General features: G+C 45.8%; 1 protein-coding gene across 1 annotated transcript in view; it reads left to right on the top strand.

The window, feature by feature from the left end:
• Positions 1-9048: 9048 nt before the first annotated feature.
• The window catches only part of pcloa (piccolo presynaptic cytomatrix protein a), a gene marked incomplete at its 5' end in the record, with an annotated part of 110872 nt that continues 98067 nt past the window's right edge, over positions 9049-21853 (top strand). The window contains 3 exons of the mRNA XM_079494780.1: positions 9049-9257; positions 12732-13578; positions 18914-19948. Coding sequence (XP_079350906.1) covers positions 9049-9257; positions 12732-13578; positions 18914-19948 — 2091 coding nt within the window. The remainder of the gene's footprint in view (positions 9258-12731; positions 13579-18913; positions 19949-21853) is intronic.

Here is a 21853-nt window from a genome sequence, read left to right as displayed (position 1 = left end):
CTCCTACTGTTTTATGTTTTTTAACTTCCTGTTGATTAGGCCATTTTTATTATTTTAAACCCAGACTGGATCCGTGGATCCGGATCCAGATCTTCAAATAGTAAAATCACCTGGAAGTTATTTTTTATATATAAAATAAAACAGTACGAGTTTTGGTGATGTTCTATATTGTCTGTACTAAAATAGTGACCTTGAGAGCTGTTTCAGTGTCCAATGTCAATGCAGGAGCATATTTTGAATTATCAATTTCTAATCACTGGAGCAATTACTTTGTATTTCTTGTCCACATTTGGAGTTACATCATGACAAGGTAACTACACAATAACCCAAACCTCTACTAAAGTGGTCCTGCCCCACTAGGGGCAGCCATAGACCGAGGCATGGCAGGGTTTTGGAGCCTATATGACACAACCCTACACGGCCTGCTGGAGTGAATAATTCATTATGAGAGGCTTTTTCATTCAGTCAGTCGTTTACACTTCAACGGCAACGCAGCACGTTTGGCTCCCAATGACTACTGTGTGACGAGTGCTAAGACACACACACACACACACACACACGCACACGCACACGCACACACACACACACACACACACGCACACGCACACGCACACGCACACACACACACAATGCAAAGTGAGTTTACAAAATATATTGAAAGTGGTTAAACTGGAACAATTATGAATTTTGAATTGAAATTAAATTAGTTAAATATTTATTTTTAGGGTTTTAAGTTTTATTGTTTTCCCTCCCAAACGCACACACGCACACACACACACGCACACGTACGCGCACACACACACACACACACACACACACACACACACACACACACACACACACACACACACACACACACACACACACACACGTTGAAAACCTGTGTTAAGACTTTGTGTAGAAGAAAGGAGCTTACCCGGCAGAGAGGTGAATGATTGGCCTGCTTAGAGAAAAGAGGATTAGGTGTGTGTGTGTGTGTGTGTGTGTGTGTGTGTGTGTGTGTGTGTGTGTGTGTGTGTGTGTGTGTGTGTGTGTGTGTGTGTGTGTGTGTGTGTGTGTGTGTGTGTGTGTGTGTGTGTGTGTGTGTGTGTGTGTGTGTGTGTGTGTGCGTGCCTGCGTGCGTGCGCGTGTGTGTGTGCGCGTGTGTGCACGTGTGGGCAGGCGTGCATGCCCGCGCGCGCGTGTGTGTGGGCAGGTGCGCCCAAGCGTGCATGCCTGTGCGGTGGCGCGCATACGTGTGCGTGGGCATGTGCGCCCAAGCGTGCATGCCTGTGCGCCGGTGCATGTGTGTGTGTGTGTGTACATACAAGTCAGGACAAGATATGATGAAGATTGAGTAAGCGAGCGAGCCACTGTGTCTTTAAAAGTATTTTTAGCACCGGGTGTCTGGCTGGTCAGTGGTCAGGATGAAATTGGCGTTGAGGTCAGAATTAAGGCGCGTGCGTGCCCGGGCAAGGCTGCTAATCGGGATAGAAGAGACTCAGCGCTAATACACCAGACATGAAACATCGCTCACAGGCCTGACGTTGATGCTCCGGAACCCAAGACATGCTTTTCCTGCAGAGGATTTTATACCTAAACTCTCCAACAGGCACATTCTACTAAATGTGAAGGTCTGTATACTCTACTAGTCTGTTGTCTTTTTGTTCTTCTGTTGGGGAAAGGAAGGAAGGGTTTGATGTGGAGAAGCTGTCAGGAGAAGATGGTGTAAATTTATGTTATTTGTGGGTATGTTATGTATTGCATGTTGTTTGTGTGTTGGAGTTGTGTTTGACTGTCTCCATCCTTCGCTGTTCTCCAGAACTAAGTAAAGAAGAGGTTTTGTTGGGTCATTCTCATATCCATGCTGAGTATTCAACTTTAATGAACAGAGCACAGTGTATCTGATCTGGTTACCAGAGTCAAATTACATTCTTCACAGGCCTATAGCAACACACGCACACGCATGCACGCGTGCACGCACGCACGCATGCACACGTGCACGCACGCACGCACGCACGCACGCACGCACGCACGCACGCACGCACGCACGCACGCACGCACGCACGCACGCACGCACGCACGCACACACACACACACACACACACACACACACACACACACACACACACACACACACACACACACACACACACACACACACACACACACACACAAACATGTATGAGAGGTTGGATACAATACATGATATGATATATTTTATACTTTCCTCAGCTGTTATCTTAGACAAATATGGGTCTGAATTGTGTGGTGTTTTACATAAAACAGTAGATAATAGCACTGTTCATCACGCTGTGTGTAGCTAGTAGACTGTATATGCGTGTGTGTGTGTGTGTGTGCGCGTGCGTGTGTGTGTGCTAGTGCGTGTGCATGTGCGTGTGTCTGTGTTTAAAGCCCTTTGCACTAAAAGCGGTAAATCCACTGGTAATTGTCCATATTGGCATCATGTGGGAAAAGGAGCTAGTTTTATTTCGTTCCATCAACTCCCGACACTAGACCATTGTATCATAGGTAACTTATACGCAACTCTCTTCATCCGCATTGGGAAGAAAGCCTTAGATTTCTGTAACGTATATTATGATGGCGTGTTGTTCTATGAACAAAACATAAGAACAATTTTGATATAACTAAGAGATTCATGCAAGTATGTAGCCTAACAGACTGTCATTTAATTTCCTTGTAGAGGAACGACTTCAATCCAGTGTGTAGTTTATCATGTGTGCACAAAGTTGTATTTGTTTTTTATGATGGTGAATCTATTACCTACATTGTTATTTGTTTTGTTAGATTATTTGGCATAAAGGAACAATACACAATACATCGCCCATATATAGCCCCTGAGTGGGCGGCACACATACAGCACACAGAATAGAACAATAGAGAACATGTAACACAGTCCTAATTTAACAAAAACCTGTTGCTACCCAAGGCAGTTTATAGTAGGGTTTTTGTTCTTGTCACAATGTTAGCATTTCCTGGTTTTACACAGACAAGATGCCAGTGGATAAGATGCACCTCTTGCCAGTGACAGTGACTTGCAACCTTGGCTCAGTTGACATTCTTGACATTTTCTAAGTGATGTCAGAGTCTGTGGCTATTGTTGTAAATGTTTGGGAACCCCTGTGGGTATACAAGCGGCCAAAATTAGGTTTCTCAGACGGTTGGCTAGCATCTCCCTTAGAGATAGGGTGATAAATCCAGTAACCCGAGAGACACTTGGAGTAGAACTGCTGCTGCTACGCTTGGAAAGGAGCCAGCTTGGTTCATGTATCTATAGTCCGGATGCCTCCCGAGCGTCTCCCTATATAGGGAGGTCCTCTATATGCACGTCCCACTGGGTTTAGCTGCAGACCCCCTGGCACAGACCGAAGACCAGAGACCCCCTGGCACAGACCCAAGACCAGAGACCCCCTGGCACAGACCCAAGACCAGAGACCCCCTGGCACAGACCCAAGACCAGACTATATAGGGAGGTCCTCTATGCACGTCCCACTGGGTTTAGCTGCAGACCCCCTGGCACAGACCTAAGACCAGATGGAAGGATTACATCTCCACACTGGTCTGGAAACGCCTGCAGGGGATTCCCAAGGGGGAAGTGCCGAAGTGGATAATGTTGCTCAGGAGAGGGAACACTGGAAATCCCTGGAACTGTTACCCCCGCAACCTGATTCTGGACAAGAGGTTGAAGATGGATGGATGGATGGATGTCTAAATGGGACTGCATGTCGGACGGTGGAGGATGCCTGTCACATGCTTTAACCCATTTTGGTGTTAGCATTATGCTATGCTTTAGCTATTGAAAAATAGCAGATCTACAAGCTCATAGCGCGCCACTCGAGCTTGTAGGTCTGCTATTTTTGAAAAATCGAAGAACGAAACATAGCTTTTTCAGAAAACTGTCAGGATGTAGAAGACATTTTTAGAATCTGATCTCAGGTCAAGCAGGGGTTCCCAAGCGTTTTCAACTCGAGACCCAAAAGCTTGACCTTACCTTTTATCTGGTCTAATCTATTATGGATTCCATGCAGACAAAGGGCTAATTTGTTTATGTCGTGATTGTGAACGTATGGGGGTGAATTGGAGTGAGAGAAAGGGGTCAGAGAGAGAGAGAGAGAGGAGAGAGAGAGGAGAGAGAGAGAGAGAGAGAGGCGTTCAGGCCATGCTTCAGTGGTGGGCTGAGAGGGAGGAGCCATTATTACTGTAATCACCGCAGAGTGGGTAATGGAATCTGTATCTGTCTGGGAACCGGACGGTTGCCAGTTCAACCCTTCCCCAGCGTACGTGTCTAAAGTGTCCATGAGCAACCACTAACTGCTCCCGCCCTTATGTTGATCAACATAGACATAGGCCTACGTGTATGAGCGGCCATCAGCTGGGTGAAGCTGTGAAAGCAATCTCCCCTCCCTCGGGACCAGTAAACACTTGCTTTCCCTTTCGAGGATGAGGAGGAGCAGCCCGAGAACAGATTGCTATGCAGAACACTAAGCTTTAAAGGTCAAAGAAAAGCCAGTGATGCAGTAATGAGTGATGAGGAGACGCAACGCATGCTACAACGCATTTTCATGCCCTTGGGGGTCAAACCTCCACCGTTAAGTAACAGTGTTTTACTGTGTGGCACAGGGACAGAAGAACTATAGGCGGCCACCATAAAGAAGGAAGAGGCGTGATGGTTGTGCTTGTTAGTGGGCGGCTGTGGCTCAGGAGGTAGAGCAGGTCGTCCAATGATCCATGGGTCAGCAGTTCGAATCCCGGCTCCTCCTGTCTGCATGTCGAAGTGTCCTTGGGCAAGACACTGAACCCCAAATTGCTCCCGATGTGCTGGTTGGTACCTTGCATGGCTTCCGCCGCAATCGGTGTATGAATGGGTGAATGTAATGCACAATCTATGTAAAGCGCCTTGGATAAAGGCGCTATATAAATGCAACATTTACCATTTAGTGGGAACCTAAACGAGGTCAACAGCATTTCTTGGTTGTCGCTTGTTATCCTGTAGTTCTATAGTGAAGAGGACGTATGAATATCTGACATAAAACCTGCCAAACAATGGCAGCCATATATGCAAAATGCTCCGGGCTCCACCAGAGTTAGTGTCGAAGTGTCCTTGAGCAAGACACTGAACCCCACATTGCTCCTGATGTGCAGGTGGTTGGTGCCTTGCATGGTTTCCACCGCCATCGGTGTATATGAATGTGTGTGAATGGGTGAATGTAATGCACAATCTCTGTAAAACGCCTTGGATAAAGGCGCTATATAAATGCACCATTTTATAATCACATCAGCAAAATAATCCAGATCGTCATTTGGCTCCTATTACAGCCAGACAGTCGCTCAGCATATCCTTCACTTGTCTGTCAGTCTGTCACTCCTGCACAGTTTAATGGCCTTCATTCTCTGACGATACTTGGGAATGATCAAAACAGTGCAGGCCTTATTCTCCAAGGGGAGCTGGCTCTCTCACAGTTACAGTGTGATACAGCTGTGAAAAAGCACAAAAGCGTGTGTGTGTGTGTGTGTGTGTGTGTGTGTGTGTGTGTGTGTGTGTGTGTGTGTGTGTATCTATGTGTGTATCTATCTATCTATCTATCTATCTATCTATCTATCTATCTATCTATCTATCTATCTATCTATCTATCTATCTATCTATCTATCTATCTATCTCACTCATGCAAAAACCTAATGCGTGATTACTGTCTTCTGGACCAATTTCAACCAATTAAATCCCATAGCCCGTTGAGGGGAGGTCAGCTGATCCGTATCACTGTGATAAGCGCCTGTTTCACTATAGGAAATGCATCACTGTATGGTATGGAAGCTCAGTCTTTAAAGCCCCACTATGTAACCTTTTTGGTGAATACATTCTTATTTTGACCAATGTGTATGGTATAGAGTTCTGTTAATACAGTATCACTAACACAATTGCGGTGGTATTCATCATCATTTTTCGACCGCGGCAGAGATCATGGATTTCACAACGCCATGCCAGACTTCACGGTCCCTAGCGATGACATCAGGGAACAACAGTTTTCTACCTCTGGTCTGCTTTGAGGCAGGACTCCAGAGAAGAAAGGAAGATATAACCTCATTGTCAGCTCTGTAGCAGTGGTCGGCAAACTGTGTTCTTCTGGATCGGACTAGTGAAGAAACACGGGGAAGGTTGCCGTATAGATTAGTCGATGGGTGGTTCTTCCAAGACAGATTTTGCGCTCTCATTAGAAGGTGTAAGTGCCATCCAACCGTTTCTCTTGTTTCTTTGAAAGTGTCCAAAGTGTCTCGGAGCCATAGAGTAGAATCGGCTCAACGGTCGTCCTAAATATTTTTACTTTTAACATCTTACTAAGCTGGGATGGTGGTATTGGCGGTGATATTATTGGGTCTCGTTGCTCTCCTATTGAGAAAGGACTATGGGAGAGTATGACCACTACTGGCTGGGGTACTGCCTGGGGCTGAAAGTCAAAAGGTAATATCTCTCCCCTGAGTAACACTCGAGATTGTGGGAAACCAAACGCTTCATGCTCACCCACAAGAAGGAGGCCCCTCTTGGCCAGGGGAGAAATGAGTCTTTTGGGCATCATTGTATACTCTACACACAAGCAGGAGTGCTCACAGTGGTTCCCAAACTTTTTAGCCCGAACAGAGAAATTAGACATTCTCCCGGGACCGAAACTATAGTGAAAATTGCCGATCTACAAGCTCAAAAAGCATCGCTTCGCACCGCGTTGTGAGCTTGTAGATATTACTAGCTCACCACAAGTATTTTCACTACTTATTTTTTTTTTTTTTTTAAGTTTTCTAATGTATGAAAATGTGTGCTTTTTAAATGTAGGAAACAAAAAATAAAGGGACCAATAAAAATGTGTCCATGCATGACCCACAAATGGGTTCATTACCCACTGTTCAGTGCTCTATTAGGTCAGTGGTAAAAATAATTAGCTCTTGCACGGCGGACCCAGGTTCAAATTTCGGTATAGGCCTCAGTGCCTACGACATGAAAGAGTGTAACCAGTACACCATCTTTGGTTTAACTAGAAGTGGTTGTCATCTCCATGCTGCCTCTCTCCGCCCCGGACGGACGGTGTAGAGTGAAGCCCCTCAGGGCTCCTCATGGCCTCCTGCTACTGCAGCACAAAGTGTACAGTGTTCTGGCGTCAAGCCATGTCTCAGAAACCCCCCATGAGCGTAACAATCAGCATAGTCTCTTCTTGGAGCTGATTAAACCCATTTAGACCTGAGGACGATTCTACAAATGTCTTCTAAATCCTGACTGTTTTCTTGAAAAACCCATGTTTCTATGTCAGTGGTGCTCAACCTTTTTCATGTCAAGGACCCCCAGATTTATCTGTATTTGGCCCGTCTGAAAATATGTAGTTTCAGGGACCCCCCATGGTAAAGGTATGAGTTAAAACGTTCATTGTGAAAGAATATATTCAAAGATTTGCGCCACATTTTAACGATTTTTCAAAAATAGCAGACCTACAAGCTCGTAGCGCGGCACTCGGTGCCGCGCTATGAGCTTGTAGATCTGCTATTTTTCAATAGCTAAAGTATAACATAATGCTTAAAACACCTCAAAATGGGTTAAGAATCTTAAGATGACATTGCTCACAATGTGTCATGACACATTGTGAGCTTGTAGATCGGCAATTTTCAATGTATAGGGATAATGTGCTTAAAGGAGCATTCAGTGATTTGGGTGATTTGGAAAACCACCCGGTCCGCCCCGGTAACAAAATGTGCACATGCACGCTCTACAGTGGGGGGAAGTGCAACAGGCCCGCCAAGGCCCGCCCCCACTCGATCATGATTGGAGGAAGGCCCCTCTCATCCTGATTGGATGAAGGCTTTGCCACCCGCCACCAAAACTGAAACTAGGGTTTTTTGACCCCAGGGGCTCACTGGGGACAGGGAGGAACTCCTTATATGGTCAGCACACTCTATAGTAGGGAGAATTATCCAGAAAAAAAGAAAAAATAAGTGATATTTGAATTAAGTCAAATCACTGAATATACCTTTAATGTATGTTTTGCAATAATAATCAAAAGCTACAAAGTAACAAGTAACTAAAGTTTTCAAAAATAATTGTAGTGGAAAAGTACAATATTTGCCTCTGAGATGTATAGTGGAGTAGAAGTATCATTATTTCTTACCAATGATTTATCATGCACCTTATACACTAGGCCTATTACATTATTTTACAATTGTTTTTCAATTCATCTGGTTTCCAGGCTAATTTTGAAGAGCCAGTGCAGCATGTTGAACTTTGACCCTCACCAGAAGGAAACCAACACAACAGGCCTATTTTATTTTTTAAAGCTACAATAGGAGATCTAAGCTCACAGTGGCATCATGATCACATCACAGTGCAAGGCGTTAGATCTGGTGTTCTATTTGAAAAATGTCATTGAAACGTTTTGAAATGTGACTATATTTACAATGCCAAAATATAGGGCAGTCGAGTCAGTTTCAGTTTGAAGCCTATACTGCGAAGAGCATGTGGAAACGTGGTTTCAGACACAATTTCTCTTCTTTTTGCCTATATTCTTTTATCTAATTAGGCTATTCTTAGCCTAATTTTTAAATAAGAACCGATAACGCCGTCTATTTACGTGCGTCCCCTTTAAAAGCATGTTTTTTTCTTGCCGTCAGTGATGTGTTCTGATCACCTGTCAGAGACGGAACATGCGCGGTGGCAAGGAAGAGGAGGAGGAGGTGGTAGTGTTGTATAGAACCATAGAACGGAGGAGGAGAGGAGAGCTAGGAGTAGAGGAGACCCCCCTCACGGACAACCTGCAGAGATGCGCGACACAAACACACACAAGAAGAGGAGCCAGTGGAACGGTCGGGAGGACGGGCAAATGAACTGAAGTATAGGCCTAGCGGACGAACACAAGAAGCACTGAGATGCTCCACGAAGAAAGCGCGGAATACCGCTGTCACGGTCACCACCACCACCACCATCTTCACCACCACCGCGCTGTTTGGAGCTGAGAAGCGTCGAGCGTTAACGGGAGGAGGAGGAGAAGGGGTGGGAGGGAAGGGTGCCTCCTCATCATGGGGAACGAAGCGAGCCTCGAAGGAGGAGGCGAGGGGGGTCCGCAGCTCGCTGCTGGATTACCGGAGGGGCTGAAGCCCGATGGGGAGGGCGGCTTCGTGGTGGTCCCCGGCGAGATGCCACCGGACCTGAGTCAACTCAGCGAGGAGGACAGGAAGCAGCTGGTCGCGGCGATGTCAAGGGCGCACGGAGGCGCTGCTGCTCGAAGGCACGGCTCTTAGAACGATCAATATACGATAGTAATGTAGCGGCGGTGCACACACGTCGGGAGCTGTTGTTTTCATAATTATACGTGTGTGTGTGTGTGTGTGTGTGCGCAGATGAAGAGCATCATTTTGGGAGGTTATTATTAGTATTATAGCCTACTGTAGTCTGTAGGCACATTATAGCCAGACATGCAGAGCGCTTGTATCCTACACGTTCACGGTTCACGCCCATTCACAATCCTTCAAAACGCGACATTATTCAGTTTGACGAGTCGAGTGCTTTAAGGGTTAAGGCGTTATTTGTGATTCAGAAATGATCAGCCCGAATCCAAGGTGTGTAGGCGACACAATCTGAGAGACGCGCCTCCAGTAGGCTATACCTACTATAGTATAGGATATATTTATTTGTGTGAAATAGTCGAAATGCCTGCTGGCTGGCAGTGCTGGGTTTAGGGTACGATTAATTAATTGCACGAAGGTGCCTAATTCCGAAAAAGGACGCGTCTTTTAGGCGAGTGTAGGCCTACCGACTAGGATACTACGTATTGTATTTGTATCAAGGCTTTTCATTTATTCCTCCATAAATAGCTTCTGCATTGGTGGTATATTGGCACAGCCTGTGCAGGGTATAGCCTACCACTATGGACGCTCACAACGAAAATAACATCGGATAATTATTAATTACACAATTTGACTTTCATAACCCACATAGATATAATTCAGCATTCCATGATCTGATATATATATGTGGCTTATGTACGCTATAATTCCTTCCATTGATTCAAGTGAATTATTATTTATACTCTGGGGGGTCTGGGGAGGGGGTTGCATTCATATTAATATGACTATAAATAGAACAGCTAGCGAAAATGCCACCATTCATTCACCGACCATTCCGTCTATACTCGACCGTAAAGCCACTGGTTTTAAACGTGTTACATGTTGGAGAAGGAAAGGTGTTGACGAATAGAGTGGCCGCTCTCCATGGTGCTGAAACCCACCGCTGTGTAAACACAGGCCATACTGTAGTCTGATCACAACTTGTTTTTTGCTGCCATTGGACAGTGCTGGAGGAGGTATACTCTGAGTTTTGAGTACCAAGCAAAAGCCCAGGCCAGCTGTATTAAAATATTATTCATTAAAATAGGCTTCTTATACCATACCAAGCGTATATTATGTACAATCGTATAATTGGATTGTAATGAGTATAGTACATGAATGTGTTATTGTGTTCATCACTTTAATATCGCAGCTGATAAATGTGGGGCTGAATAATTATTCATTATTATCACATGAATAACACATCATAATAGTTCCTGAATCTGTAAGGAAAAAATAGTAATACGGTCAAATTTCTGTAAAACATAATTTTCCTCTGATATGTAGTGGAGTAGAAGTATAAAGAAAAGTATTCAATTTTGACTCAAGTGCAGCACTTGAGTAAAATGTGCTTATAGTTAACTTCCACCACTTCACCCTCCAGTGAACTAATTCCTTGCTTGCCCGCATTGATTGACCGTTTGACACACTTGTCCACGGAGCTTCCTATATTGACGTTCATGGCTGTACCTGATAGTGTGTAGGTCCAGGTTGTTCATGGCTGTACCTGATAGTGTGTAGGTCCAGGTTGTTCATGGCTGTACCTGATAGTGTGTAGGTCCAGGTTGTTCATGGCTGTACCTGATCTCACCCTGGCCTAATAAAGATGTCTCATCTTACCCCCTCAGAGCAGAGACTCCCTCCCTTTCTGTATCTCTGTGATCTATACACTCCATGTCATTCAACGCGATTCACTTTCCTGTCAACGTTACTCCAGAGGCTGCTATATAAGCTACATGCTATCTTAGTTTGTGCCAAACTGATTTGATGAAAGGGCCTTAGGGTTGAGGGCGCTAATGCTAAGGTCTTAGCTTGTTATTATGGTGATGATGCACGGGCAATATAAGGTAATGGAGTTGGGCAATATCCCAAGTAATACTGCTTGCGATGGAACTGGCACTGGAACTGGAGGTTAATGTGACTGACATGGGTTGGAGAGAGAGAGACCATTAGACTAATTCATAACTGTAAAATGACACATCATACACACCGATTCTGCCTGTCATGGAAAAGGGAAATGTTTTTTTTTTAAAGATTTGTTTTGGCTTTTTTTCTGCCTTTATATTATTGATAGGTTAAAAGTATACTGACAGGAAATGGGGAGAGAGATGGGGGGAAGACAAGGCTGTCGGGATCGGGAGTCGAACCCACAGCACGGCACGCCGTCAGGCTGGCTCAGCAGCCTAGGTGCCCAGACGGTTGAGCTATAAACCGTCCAGGCCAAAGGGAAATGTTTTTGTTTTATTTTTGAGGGGGCGCTAGCCCCTCTTATGCACAGCTTTGTGTGCATGTGTGTCTGTCTGTCCGTTTGAGCACGGGATGTGCTCAGCTGATTGTCTGAGCATGGAATGTGATGTATGATGATAAGAGCGCCCCTCATGTCACACAAGTGTGCTTTCTTTAAAAATGAATATACAGTCTATATGCATTTAAATCATGCTGATGTCCCACAGCCTCATTGCCAAGCTGCAGAGCTTGTATTCAGAGCATTATCACAGATTAAGATGTGGTGGTTAGGTTTCAAATTAAACTATATAGCCTACTTTTGAAATGGAGAAGATATTGTTTTTTCCCTATACAGTCTTCTTGTTGATGTGAGCGAGAATGTGTGAGGAGAATGTGTGAGTGTGTTTAAGCGATTTGAGTCTTTGAATCCAGGCTGTGTTGAATAATGCAAGAGAGTGAGCTATTTATGATGATGTGTGGTTCTGTGGGGGTTTGAGTTGTTTAATGCCATGATACATTAGCAGGGAAATTAGTTAAAGGAGCCCGGTTACAGACCCGGTTACAGAACCATCATGATGGACTCTTACACTGTCCATTTAATCCATTGTTTTTAGTTTAAGGCTTACATTCTGGGTCAGTAAACAGAGGTGCGCTGGCTTGATTTGTTTCTCTCTGACTTTAATTCAACTGAGTAAGTGATTGATAACATTTCCTTTTGTCAATCGGAAGACTTAAAGGTATGTTCAGTGATTTCATTTAATTCAAATATCACTTATTTTTTTGTTTTGATGTGATACTCCTCCCTACTATAGAGTGTGCTGACCATATAAGGAGTTCCTCCCTGTCCCCAGTTAACCCCTGGGGGTCAAAGAACCTTAGGTTTCGTTTTTGGCTAGTTGGCCCAGCATTCATCCAATCAGGATAGAGAGGGGCCTTCCACCAATCATGATCGAGCGGGGGTTGGCCTTGGTGTGTGTGCTGTTGGCCTGTTGCGTGTCCCCCCACTGCAGTGCGTGTATGTGCACATCTTGTTACCGGGGCGGACTGGGGGGGAGGGGGTTTCCAAATCACCCCAAATCACTGAATGCTCCTTTAACCGCAGTCCTGATATGAAAGCTAACGCCTCTCTGTCTCTGTCTTCTCTCTCACAGGCCTTCGGAGGCGGATGTTCAGCAGCGCTCTGGACAGGCAGGAGTTGGCGGCTTCCGGGGCCCGCTTGGTCTCAGCAAGAGTCGGACTGTAGACGCGTTCGGCCAGGGCCCGGCTGGTAAGCCCACGCCGGGACGCAGTCCCTCGTTCGGCCAGGGCCCGGCTGGTAAGCCCACGCCGGGACGCAGTCCCTCGTCCCTCAGTCTACTCGAGTCCCGATTCCGGCAAGAGCCTAAAGACCCGGAGACCAAGTCCACCGGCATGTTTGGCTCCAGCATGTTTGGCGGGAGCAGCGCGCTCAGCTCCATGACGTCGTCCATGACGACCTTGTTTGGGGACGAGGAACCGCCGAAAGGCAAGGGCGCCCCAGGACCCAAGGGGCCACAGCAGGGGGGAACCCCAAAACAGGGCCAGGGACCCCCTGGACAAGGCCCGAAGCCTGGGCAAGGACCCCCTGGGCAGGGTCCGAAGCCTGGGCAAGGACCCCCTGGGCAGGGTCCGAAGCCAGGGCAAGGACCACCTGGGCAGGGTCCCAAACCAGGCCAGGGTCCACCAGGCCCCAAACAAGGGGGGCCTCCCCAGCAAAAAGGTGGTCCCCCTCCCCAAGGACCTGGGAAACCTGGACCGGGGCCACCTGGCCCACAGGCTGGTGCACAGCCTGGAGGGCCAGCTAAGTCTGGAGGAGCTCCTGGTCAGCAAGGAGTGGGAAAGACTGGAGGTGGTCTCTGTCCACTGTGCAAGACCACCCAGCTTAATGTGGGCTCCAAGGACCCACCCAACTACAGCAACTGCACGGAGTGTAAGAGCCAGGTGTGCAGTCTGTGTGGCTTCAGTCCCCCAGACTCTGCGGTAAGATAATAATCATTGTTCTCCTCTCCTCTTCAATGTCATAATAATGGCCTCTATGCACATATGCCATTTTGGAAAGAATTTGGGTCCCTTCCCTACTTCCTTAAAAGGTTAAAGTCCTACTATTTGTCACATGCATTGCGAAATTTGTTCTCCGCATTTGACCAATTTCTTCGGGGCTGTGAGCTCGGGCGTTGGCATTAGGTCCCATTTTTACCGTCTTTGGTATGACCCGGCCGGGGTTGGAACCCCCTGACCTCCCAGTGTCAGGTCGGACACTCTAACCACAAAGCCACTGAGCCGGTGTTACTGATGCTACTAATGAAGGCTCTGTTCCATTCTAGTCAGACAGAGTGAGGGTGCTGCTAATGTGCATGTTGGCTCACTGGAAACAATCTACACCAGTGGGTCTCAAAGTGTCCTTGAGTGAGTTCCAAATGGCCCAGCTGTACAGCTCTGTATTCTGAGTGTACAAGGGTTAAGGGGGGCCCTTGAAACTAAGAACCACTGTACACTAAATTGAACAGAGCCTTAATTAGTATCGGTAGACGGTAACACCTGTGAAGGAAGTAGGAAGAGTTATTCTGTGTGCATATAGACCAGGGTTCCCCAATAGGCGGCCCGCGGGCCATTTGCGGCCCGCGGAGCGCCCCCTGGCGGCCCGCGGAAGAATTTTTTTTTGGGGGGGTCCTAGATATAAATGGCATTAAATGGGGGTCAGTAGCCTATGCATGTCAAACTGGGCATCCTTTTCAAATGGGGTCCTGCCCTGAAAATGAATTTTCAGGGCAAGACCTCGACCTCACGCGTGCGGACTCGGCCCCCAGCCTGGTACCCTAGTCAAAATATGGCCCTCGAGGAAAATTAATTGGGGAACCCTGATATAGACCATTCAATGTCAAATGATTGTTTTTGGGGAGAAATACGGGCAGTTGATTACTCTGTAATGTTTGTAATGTAATGTCTCCAATGTTCCAGACACCTCAGTAAAGGTTCATAATGGGTATACTTTGATGCCAGCAGGCAATCATTTTACCAAAGCAGGTGTCGCATATTTCAAATGATGAGTGTCTATTTTTCAAAACCAACCAAAATATTCCAATCAGCACAGGGTCTGCTGACATGCATCAAGGTAGACATTATTCATGGCAAAAATTAAGGAATAGGTGATATGCATTTTTGAGGAGGGACAAAAGGTTATTTAATTTTCCATGTGTTAAATGTCACGTCTTCGACATATATCCAATCAAAGCTCGCTGTCGCTCTGCATTAACTTAACGCATTCTTGGCGGGAACCCCTTTTGGTGTTTTAAGCATTATGTTATTCTTTAGCTGTTGAAAAATAGCAGATCTACAAGCTCATAGCGCGGCACCGAGTGCCGCGCTATGAACTTGTAGGTCTGCTATTTTTGAAAAATCGTGAAAATGTGGCGCAAATCTTTGAATATATATTATTTCAAAGCGAACGTTTTTAACTCAAATCTTTGCTTCTGGGGCGTTCCCTGGAACAACATATTTTCAGATGGGTGTCAGCAGCCAATTACATATAATCTTGGGGGTCCTTGACATGAAAATGTTTGAGAACCACTGACAGAAACATTTAGAAGGCATTTGTAGAATCGTCCTCAGGACTAAATGGGTTAAGGCAGTGCGCAGTGGCGTGCACAGATAGACACTAGGGGGTGCTAGAGCACCCCCTGCCCTTTTGGCAATGTGCCCTTTTGAAAAGAAAAAGAAAAAAAACAAATTTTTTTCTCTCTTTTTTTTTTTCTTTTTTTAAAAAAAATAGCAGATCTACAAGCTCATAGCGCGCCACTCGGTGGCGCGCTATGAGCTTGTAGATCTGCTATTTTTCAATAGCTAAAGCATAACATAATGCTAACACCAAAAGGGGTTCCCGCCCAAAATGGATTAAGGCAACCGGCCGGTTCCACGCGCTGCACAAGGTGCCCTTTTTTAACTTGAGCACCTGCCCCTCTAAATGTCTGTGCACGCCACTGGCAGTGCGTATACCTTGTTAGCATATTGCGCGCTTCAAATTCCCTGACACCATACTGTACGTGTACGTGGTAGCAAAATGCCTGGCACTTGAGGAACAGAGAGACCATATGGACGCTGGGGAGGCGGATCAAGGTGACTCATGTCACAGGCACAGGAAGATCTTGTTTGAATGCCAAGCTAGCAGAGGATGCTAACCCACACGTGGGCTATAAGACTTCCATGAACTGCAATACAGTTAAGACTGAGTGCCGTGGTGCCTACTTTGTGCTAATATACTACAGTGTATGGTTATTTATGCTATGCATACAAATTAAAAATTTGTATAGTAAAATATAATACATGTGGTTCATATAGCCCATGAACAAGCAGAAACTAGTTTGTGTTTAAAGGATAACGCATTTTAAATGCAGTCCACATTGTGGACTGACAGGACTAGAGCCCCGGCTGTCTATCCGCCTTAACAACACCTCTCCTTAAAGGGATAGTTCAGAATGTTTTAACTTAAGCTGTATGAAATACTTACCATTAATATAGTGGTTGCAACTGTATTAATTAATTGACTGAGTCCCGTGGTGGGAGTTCTGCTCTGGTTTTGGTGAAATATTAAGAAGTTCTGGTCATTTTGTGGGGGGCACAGGGGGCCGTGCATTAAAAGTAAATTAATCCACAAAACTAACGCCATTTGTATTGTTGACCTATTTCTACCATATAGTGCAACTTTTGTTCATTTTTTACCACACTATCACACCGAACTATGCCCACAACATAGTTCCATGTGATAGACCCACTGAGCATTTTTTGGTCTAATAGACGTCTAATATTCGTCTAAAGGGCCGTCTAAAAATGGGATAAAAAACGTGTAAAAATGAAAGTTTTTTTAGACGTCTATTCTTAGATTAGACGTTGATTAGCGGTTGATTAGACGTCTATATATAGGCGGTCTATGTAGACGTCTAAACAACGTCTAATCTAAGAATAGACGTCTAAAAACAACTTTCATTTTTAGACGTTTTTTATCCCATTTTTAGACGCACGTCTAATAGCCGGCTATTGCTCAGTGGGGAGGGGTCAAAGTTGAACGAAAGTTGCGCTCATATTTTAGCACCAATGAAACTAGTCACAACTGCCATTGGGGATACTGGTTGCAAATAGTTGCATGTTGCAAGGAGTTGCATGGCCAATCATTGGTGAGGTTTGGGCTTAAGGGAGAAATGATCATTTCCTCCCTCTTGGGCCACTGCCGCCCCAAAGACGCTTTTACAATTTTGAATATCAATTCCATTTTCAATTGCATAACTCTGCCTCTACCCGGAGGCCGGAGCCAACCTAGGCTAGCAAAATGGGTTGAAAAGAAGTGGGTCATGGCATTGGCCCCAGGCCGAGATAATGGTTGCAAGGATAGAGAAATAAAGAAATATGGAAAAACGGGTCATATATACCGTAGTCGAAGGGTTCCCAAACCCCAAAATAATCACATTTTAACTGGGGACACCCCACCCTGACAAGCATTTGGAATTGCAAGCATTACATTTAGTTGGACTCGGTTCCACAGATAAATATCTTTGTTAAATTTGAGAAAATAGCCAAACGCCTCAGCGTTGTGAGCTTGTAGATCGTCCATTTTCACATTGTTTGCCTCTTTCTTACATAATATTTGACCAATTTGTTATTAAAAGGGTCTTACAAGTGATTACATTGTAACTTGAATGTGCTGATTCCCTGTATATTATATTATGTTGGTTTGTTTACTGTTGAGTGAGAAAGAAATGTTGCACATTAACCCATTTTGGGCGGGAACCCCTGTTGGTGTTTTAAGCATTATGTTATACTTTAGCTATTGAAAAATAGCAGATCTACAAACTCATAGTGCGCCACCGAGTGGCGTGCTACGAGCTTGTAAGTCTGCTATTTTTGAGAAGTTGTGAAAATGTGGCGCACATTTTTGAATATATATTTCAGAGGGAACATTTCAGAGCGAACTAAAATATTGGCTTCTGGGGGGTCCCTGGAACTACATATTTTGAGATGGGGGTCCGTGGCCTAATAGAGATAATTCTGGGGGTCCTTGACATGAAAAAGGTTGAGCACCACTGACATAGAAACATGTTTATTCAGAAAAATGTTAGGATTTAGAAGCCTTTTTTTTATCGACCTCAGTCCAAAATGGGTTACGCTAATCATCTGCGGACCCCCAAAATAATTGGAGAACCCCAAAGGGGGTCCCCCAGTTTGGGAACCACTGACATTCCCACTGTATATGTCGGGTATCCTAATCCAGTGATTATCTATCCAGATAACCACCTCTGTGTCGGCACTGAGATCGGAAAGGTCGGGTTCGATTCTGTGTCGTGCACAAAACATAGCTCATGTATATGTTTGCAGCTTTGTTTACAAGCTCTGCGATAACCTTTTGTAACTTGTAGATGTACTATGTTTGTTGTGCGATGCCACGTCAGCCACGCACAACAAAGTCTCAAGCCGAGTCAAACAGTCAAAACAGTATTTCATTTTAAGCTTTTTTTCCCTCACACTGCGTCATTTGAAAGATTTATTTATTGAAAACACCCGTCCTTGGTTCTGGTGACTCATATTGTACTTCTGATACAGTAACGTGAGGTGCTTTTTTAATTTTAATTTTTTTATTACTTTCTACTTTTCTTTTTTTTTAATTGGAAAAATGAGAAGAACAAGGATTCATAAAAAGAAAAAGTATTAAAAATACTGTATTATACAGTAGGTTATATCCTTGCTGTCAGACAGAGAAACCTTATATCTCCATATTTCATCTAAAACCATTGCTCACTTAACCTATTTTGACCTGAGATCAGATTCTAAAAATGTCTTCTACATCCTGACAGTTTTCTGAAAAAGCTATGTTTCTATGTCAGTGGTTCTTCGATTTTTCAAAAATAGCAGTGGCGCGCTATGAGCTTGTAGATCTGCTATTTTTCAATAGCTAAAGCATAGCATAATGCTAACACCAAAAGGGGTTCCCGCCCAAAATGGGTTAAGTCCTTTTTTGTAGTTTGTCGTATAACGGTAGACCAACGAACAACGTGTCACATCATGACATAATTGTTAGCGGTTGGAAGTGTTAATGTCTGTGGGCTATATGAATATTTAACCAATGGAACATTATTACATAACAACATTTGACATACTGTAAAAAGGTTCCCACCCGACAGCGATGGTATATTTACAGCTCAAAACAAGAGACGATCATTATGAGGTTGTTTGCTGTGATTGCATGATGTGCCCCATTACATACCATGAGCTCACGATGGCGTACATTATGCATTAGACCAATCTAACCCACGCTGTGTGTTGTTGGCAGGGCAAGGAGTGGCTGTGTCTCACCTGCCAGATGCAGCGCGCCATGGGGGGCATGGATCCCCCCGGAGCCATGAAACCCAACTCCACCCCTCCCTCGCCACAGGCGCACGGCAAGCCGGGGAAGCTGCTGATCAAACAGCAGAGTACCACCACCGACGCTGGCTTGACTCCGCCGACCACACCCAGGCAGAAGTCCCCTACCTCTCCGGGAGGCGCCCCGTCCTCTCCGGCCTCCTCCTCTGCAGCGGCGTCGCCCAAAATCGATCCCAAGACGGGCCGTCCCATTCAGCAGCAGAAGAGCAGCCCCCAGCCCTCGCCGGCAAAGGGTAAACAACAGGAGTCGAGCTTCTTCGGTGGCTTTAGCTTTGGAGGCCTCGCCGAAGCTCCCAAACCAAGCCAGGCTGCCCCAAAGCAGGAGGAGTCGGTAGCTGGGAAGTTTTTTGGAGGTTTTGGGGGTTTGACAGAATCGGCAAAACCTTCGGCAAAACCTTCAGCAAAACCTTCAAAACCTCCAGCAGCCGCCTCTCAGATGTTCGGCTTTGGGTCGTCCATCTTGGGTTCAGCGTCTAAGCTTGTTTCTGGTGGTGGTGATTCAAAGGACGAAGATTCACCCCCATACTCCCCTGACTCTGGACCTGCAGGCTCCCCTCCTGACTCGGGACCTGGTTCCCCTGCTGACTCCGCACCATGTTCCCCTGCTGACTTTGACCCAGGTTCACCTCCCGAGTCCCCCTTCTCTCCTCCTGGGTCTCCCCCTGATTCGGAATCTGCTCCCGACACCCCTATAGCTAAGTCCATGCAGGCCCACAAATCCTTTTTTGTGGAGGCCCCTGAAGCAGAGCCCACTCCGGAGCCTCCAAAGGCAGCGGAATCCACTCCTTCGGCACCGGACACCGGCACCAAACAGAACTGCCCGCTCTGTAAGGTTGAGTTGAACGTGGGATCGACTGACACGCCCAACTACAGTCACTGCACAGAGTGCAAGAAGACTGTGTGTAACCTGTGCGGATTCAACCCCACGCCTCACCTTGGAGAGGTAAGACAAATCAATTGTTACCACTTAGGCACGACCGTTTTAAAAATTCGAATAGCCAATCTACAAGCTTGTGATGCGACATAGACATCTTTAATTTTAAAAACAAGTTTGAAGGTTTAAAATAGAACTATAGTATAGACAATACAATACAAATGTTTTCAGGAGTTCCAGATGTAACACTCTGATTATTGGAGATGAAGGAGTTCTCCAGAACTGTCGTTCCCAGTGATGTTGTTAGCTATATCCAGTCCCACACAAGATACAAATTTTATTCCAAAAGGACACTAAGAAAGTAATTGCTACTACTACTACTATTACTACTACTACTACTACTACTATTACCAGTAAGACGCCCTGAGGGCGAGAAGCGACCTCTCCCTAAAGGGCGAGGTGGTGCTGAAACAACAGGTTGGGGAATGCCCATATATATAGATTTTATTATTGACGTTTTCAGGCCGTGTAGGGCGTAAAATGTGTGCTAATCAGTAAGGCCAGGCGGGGCCTTGGGCCAGCCCAGTTACAGTAGGGCCCAGGTAGGGCCGGCCGGGCCTGTTGAGAACTTTTCGCCGGCTGCCGGGCCCTGCTGCGCTAATGACTTTGGGGCCGAGCCCGTCTAGAGTTTGAATGGACAGGTATCAGTCAAAATGGAGACATCGACAGCCTGGCTAATAAGCCAGAATCATATCACACTGTCTTTTTTGCCAACGGCACATTCGTGTCTGGCTTATTAGCCAGGCTAAGGGGCGATTCATACTCCTATTTTAGAGCCGAATAAAAGTGGGTTCGGCTCTGTAGAGCCTACAATGTGACGTCATTTAAGGTTCGGGGGGGCGGGTACCGTCCTAAAGTCGGCTCTTCGGTGCTACTGAAAATTTCTGACGAGCCAAAATCAGGGTACTACAGCGCCGAAACAGCGGTAAAATAGGAGTATGAAAAGGCCCTTAGACATCGAAGAGGAAGGACGGGTGGGGAAGGATCAACATATGGAATGTCAGAACAGGTCAGCTCCATATATATGGAGAATAACACAATATTGATACTAGAACGTTAGAAAATGCACACATAAATCCCATGGTAAAACAGCAATGTGTGGTTTATGCTGATCTTCTGTTTGTCCCGAGTCCTGCACCTGATGAGAGTGGATGTGTATGCTCTACATTTGAGATTTATGCATTGTAGCCTCCATATAAATAGAACACAAACATCCTCTGGATGTTTCCGTGAAATAGGCCAATGTCGAGATACCATCAGTAATGACAGTTAGTTCTCTAGCAGTGATGCTGGCTGGCACTGGCATCGTGGAATGCTTCCTGAAGGACAATGTCATTCTCGTTAGTTAGTTAGATGCGACTGTGTGCGCTGCTGTGTAACACCCGAGGTCGTGGCGTGCTTGCGGTTAATGGCGTTGAATCCCAAAGAGACAGTTCTCCTAATATTAAGCTCTAATGAAGGGTTAAATAAAGGGTGTCTAAATGGATTGTCTCATTACTGAGGAGGACTCCACTTGAAACCGTTGACACCTAACTGTAATTTAACACTGTGTGTGCGTGTGTGTGTGCGTGTGCGTGTGCGTGTGCGTGTGCGTGTGTGTGTGTGTGTGTGTGTGTGTGTGTGTGTGTGTGTGTGTGTGTGTGTGTGTGTGTGTGTGTGTGTGTGTGTGTGTGTGTGTGTGTGTGTGTGTGTGTGTGTGTGTGTGTGTGTGCGTGCGTGCGTGCGTGCGTGCGTGCGTGCGTGCGTGCGTGCGTGCGTGCGTGCGTGCGTGCGTGCGTGCGTGCGTGCGTGCGTGCGTGCGTGCGTGCGTGCGTGCGTGCGTGCGTGCGTGCGTGCGTGCGTGCGTGAGCTCATCGGTGACACAGAAACGAAACACTTTTGGCCTGCTTGTCCTCCTGCCATTATAAGTGTTTC

This window comes from Electrona antarctica, assembly GCF_951216825.1.
Source record: "Electrona antarctica genome assembly, chromosome: 23".
NCBI lineage: Eukaryota > Metazoa > Chordata > Actinopteri > Myctophiformes > Myctophidae > Electrona > Electrona antarctica.
This window is presented reverse-complemented; position numbering and strand designations above follow the sequence as displayed.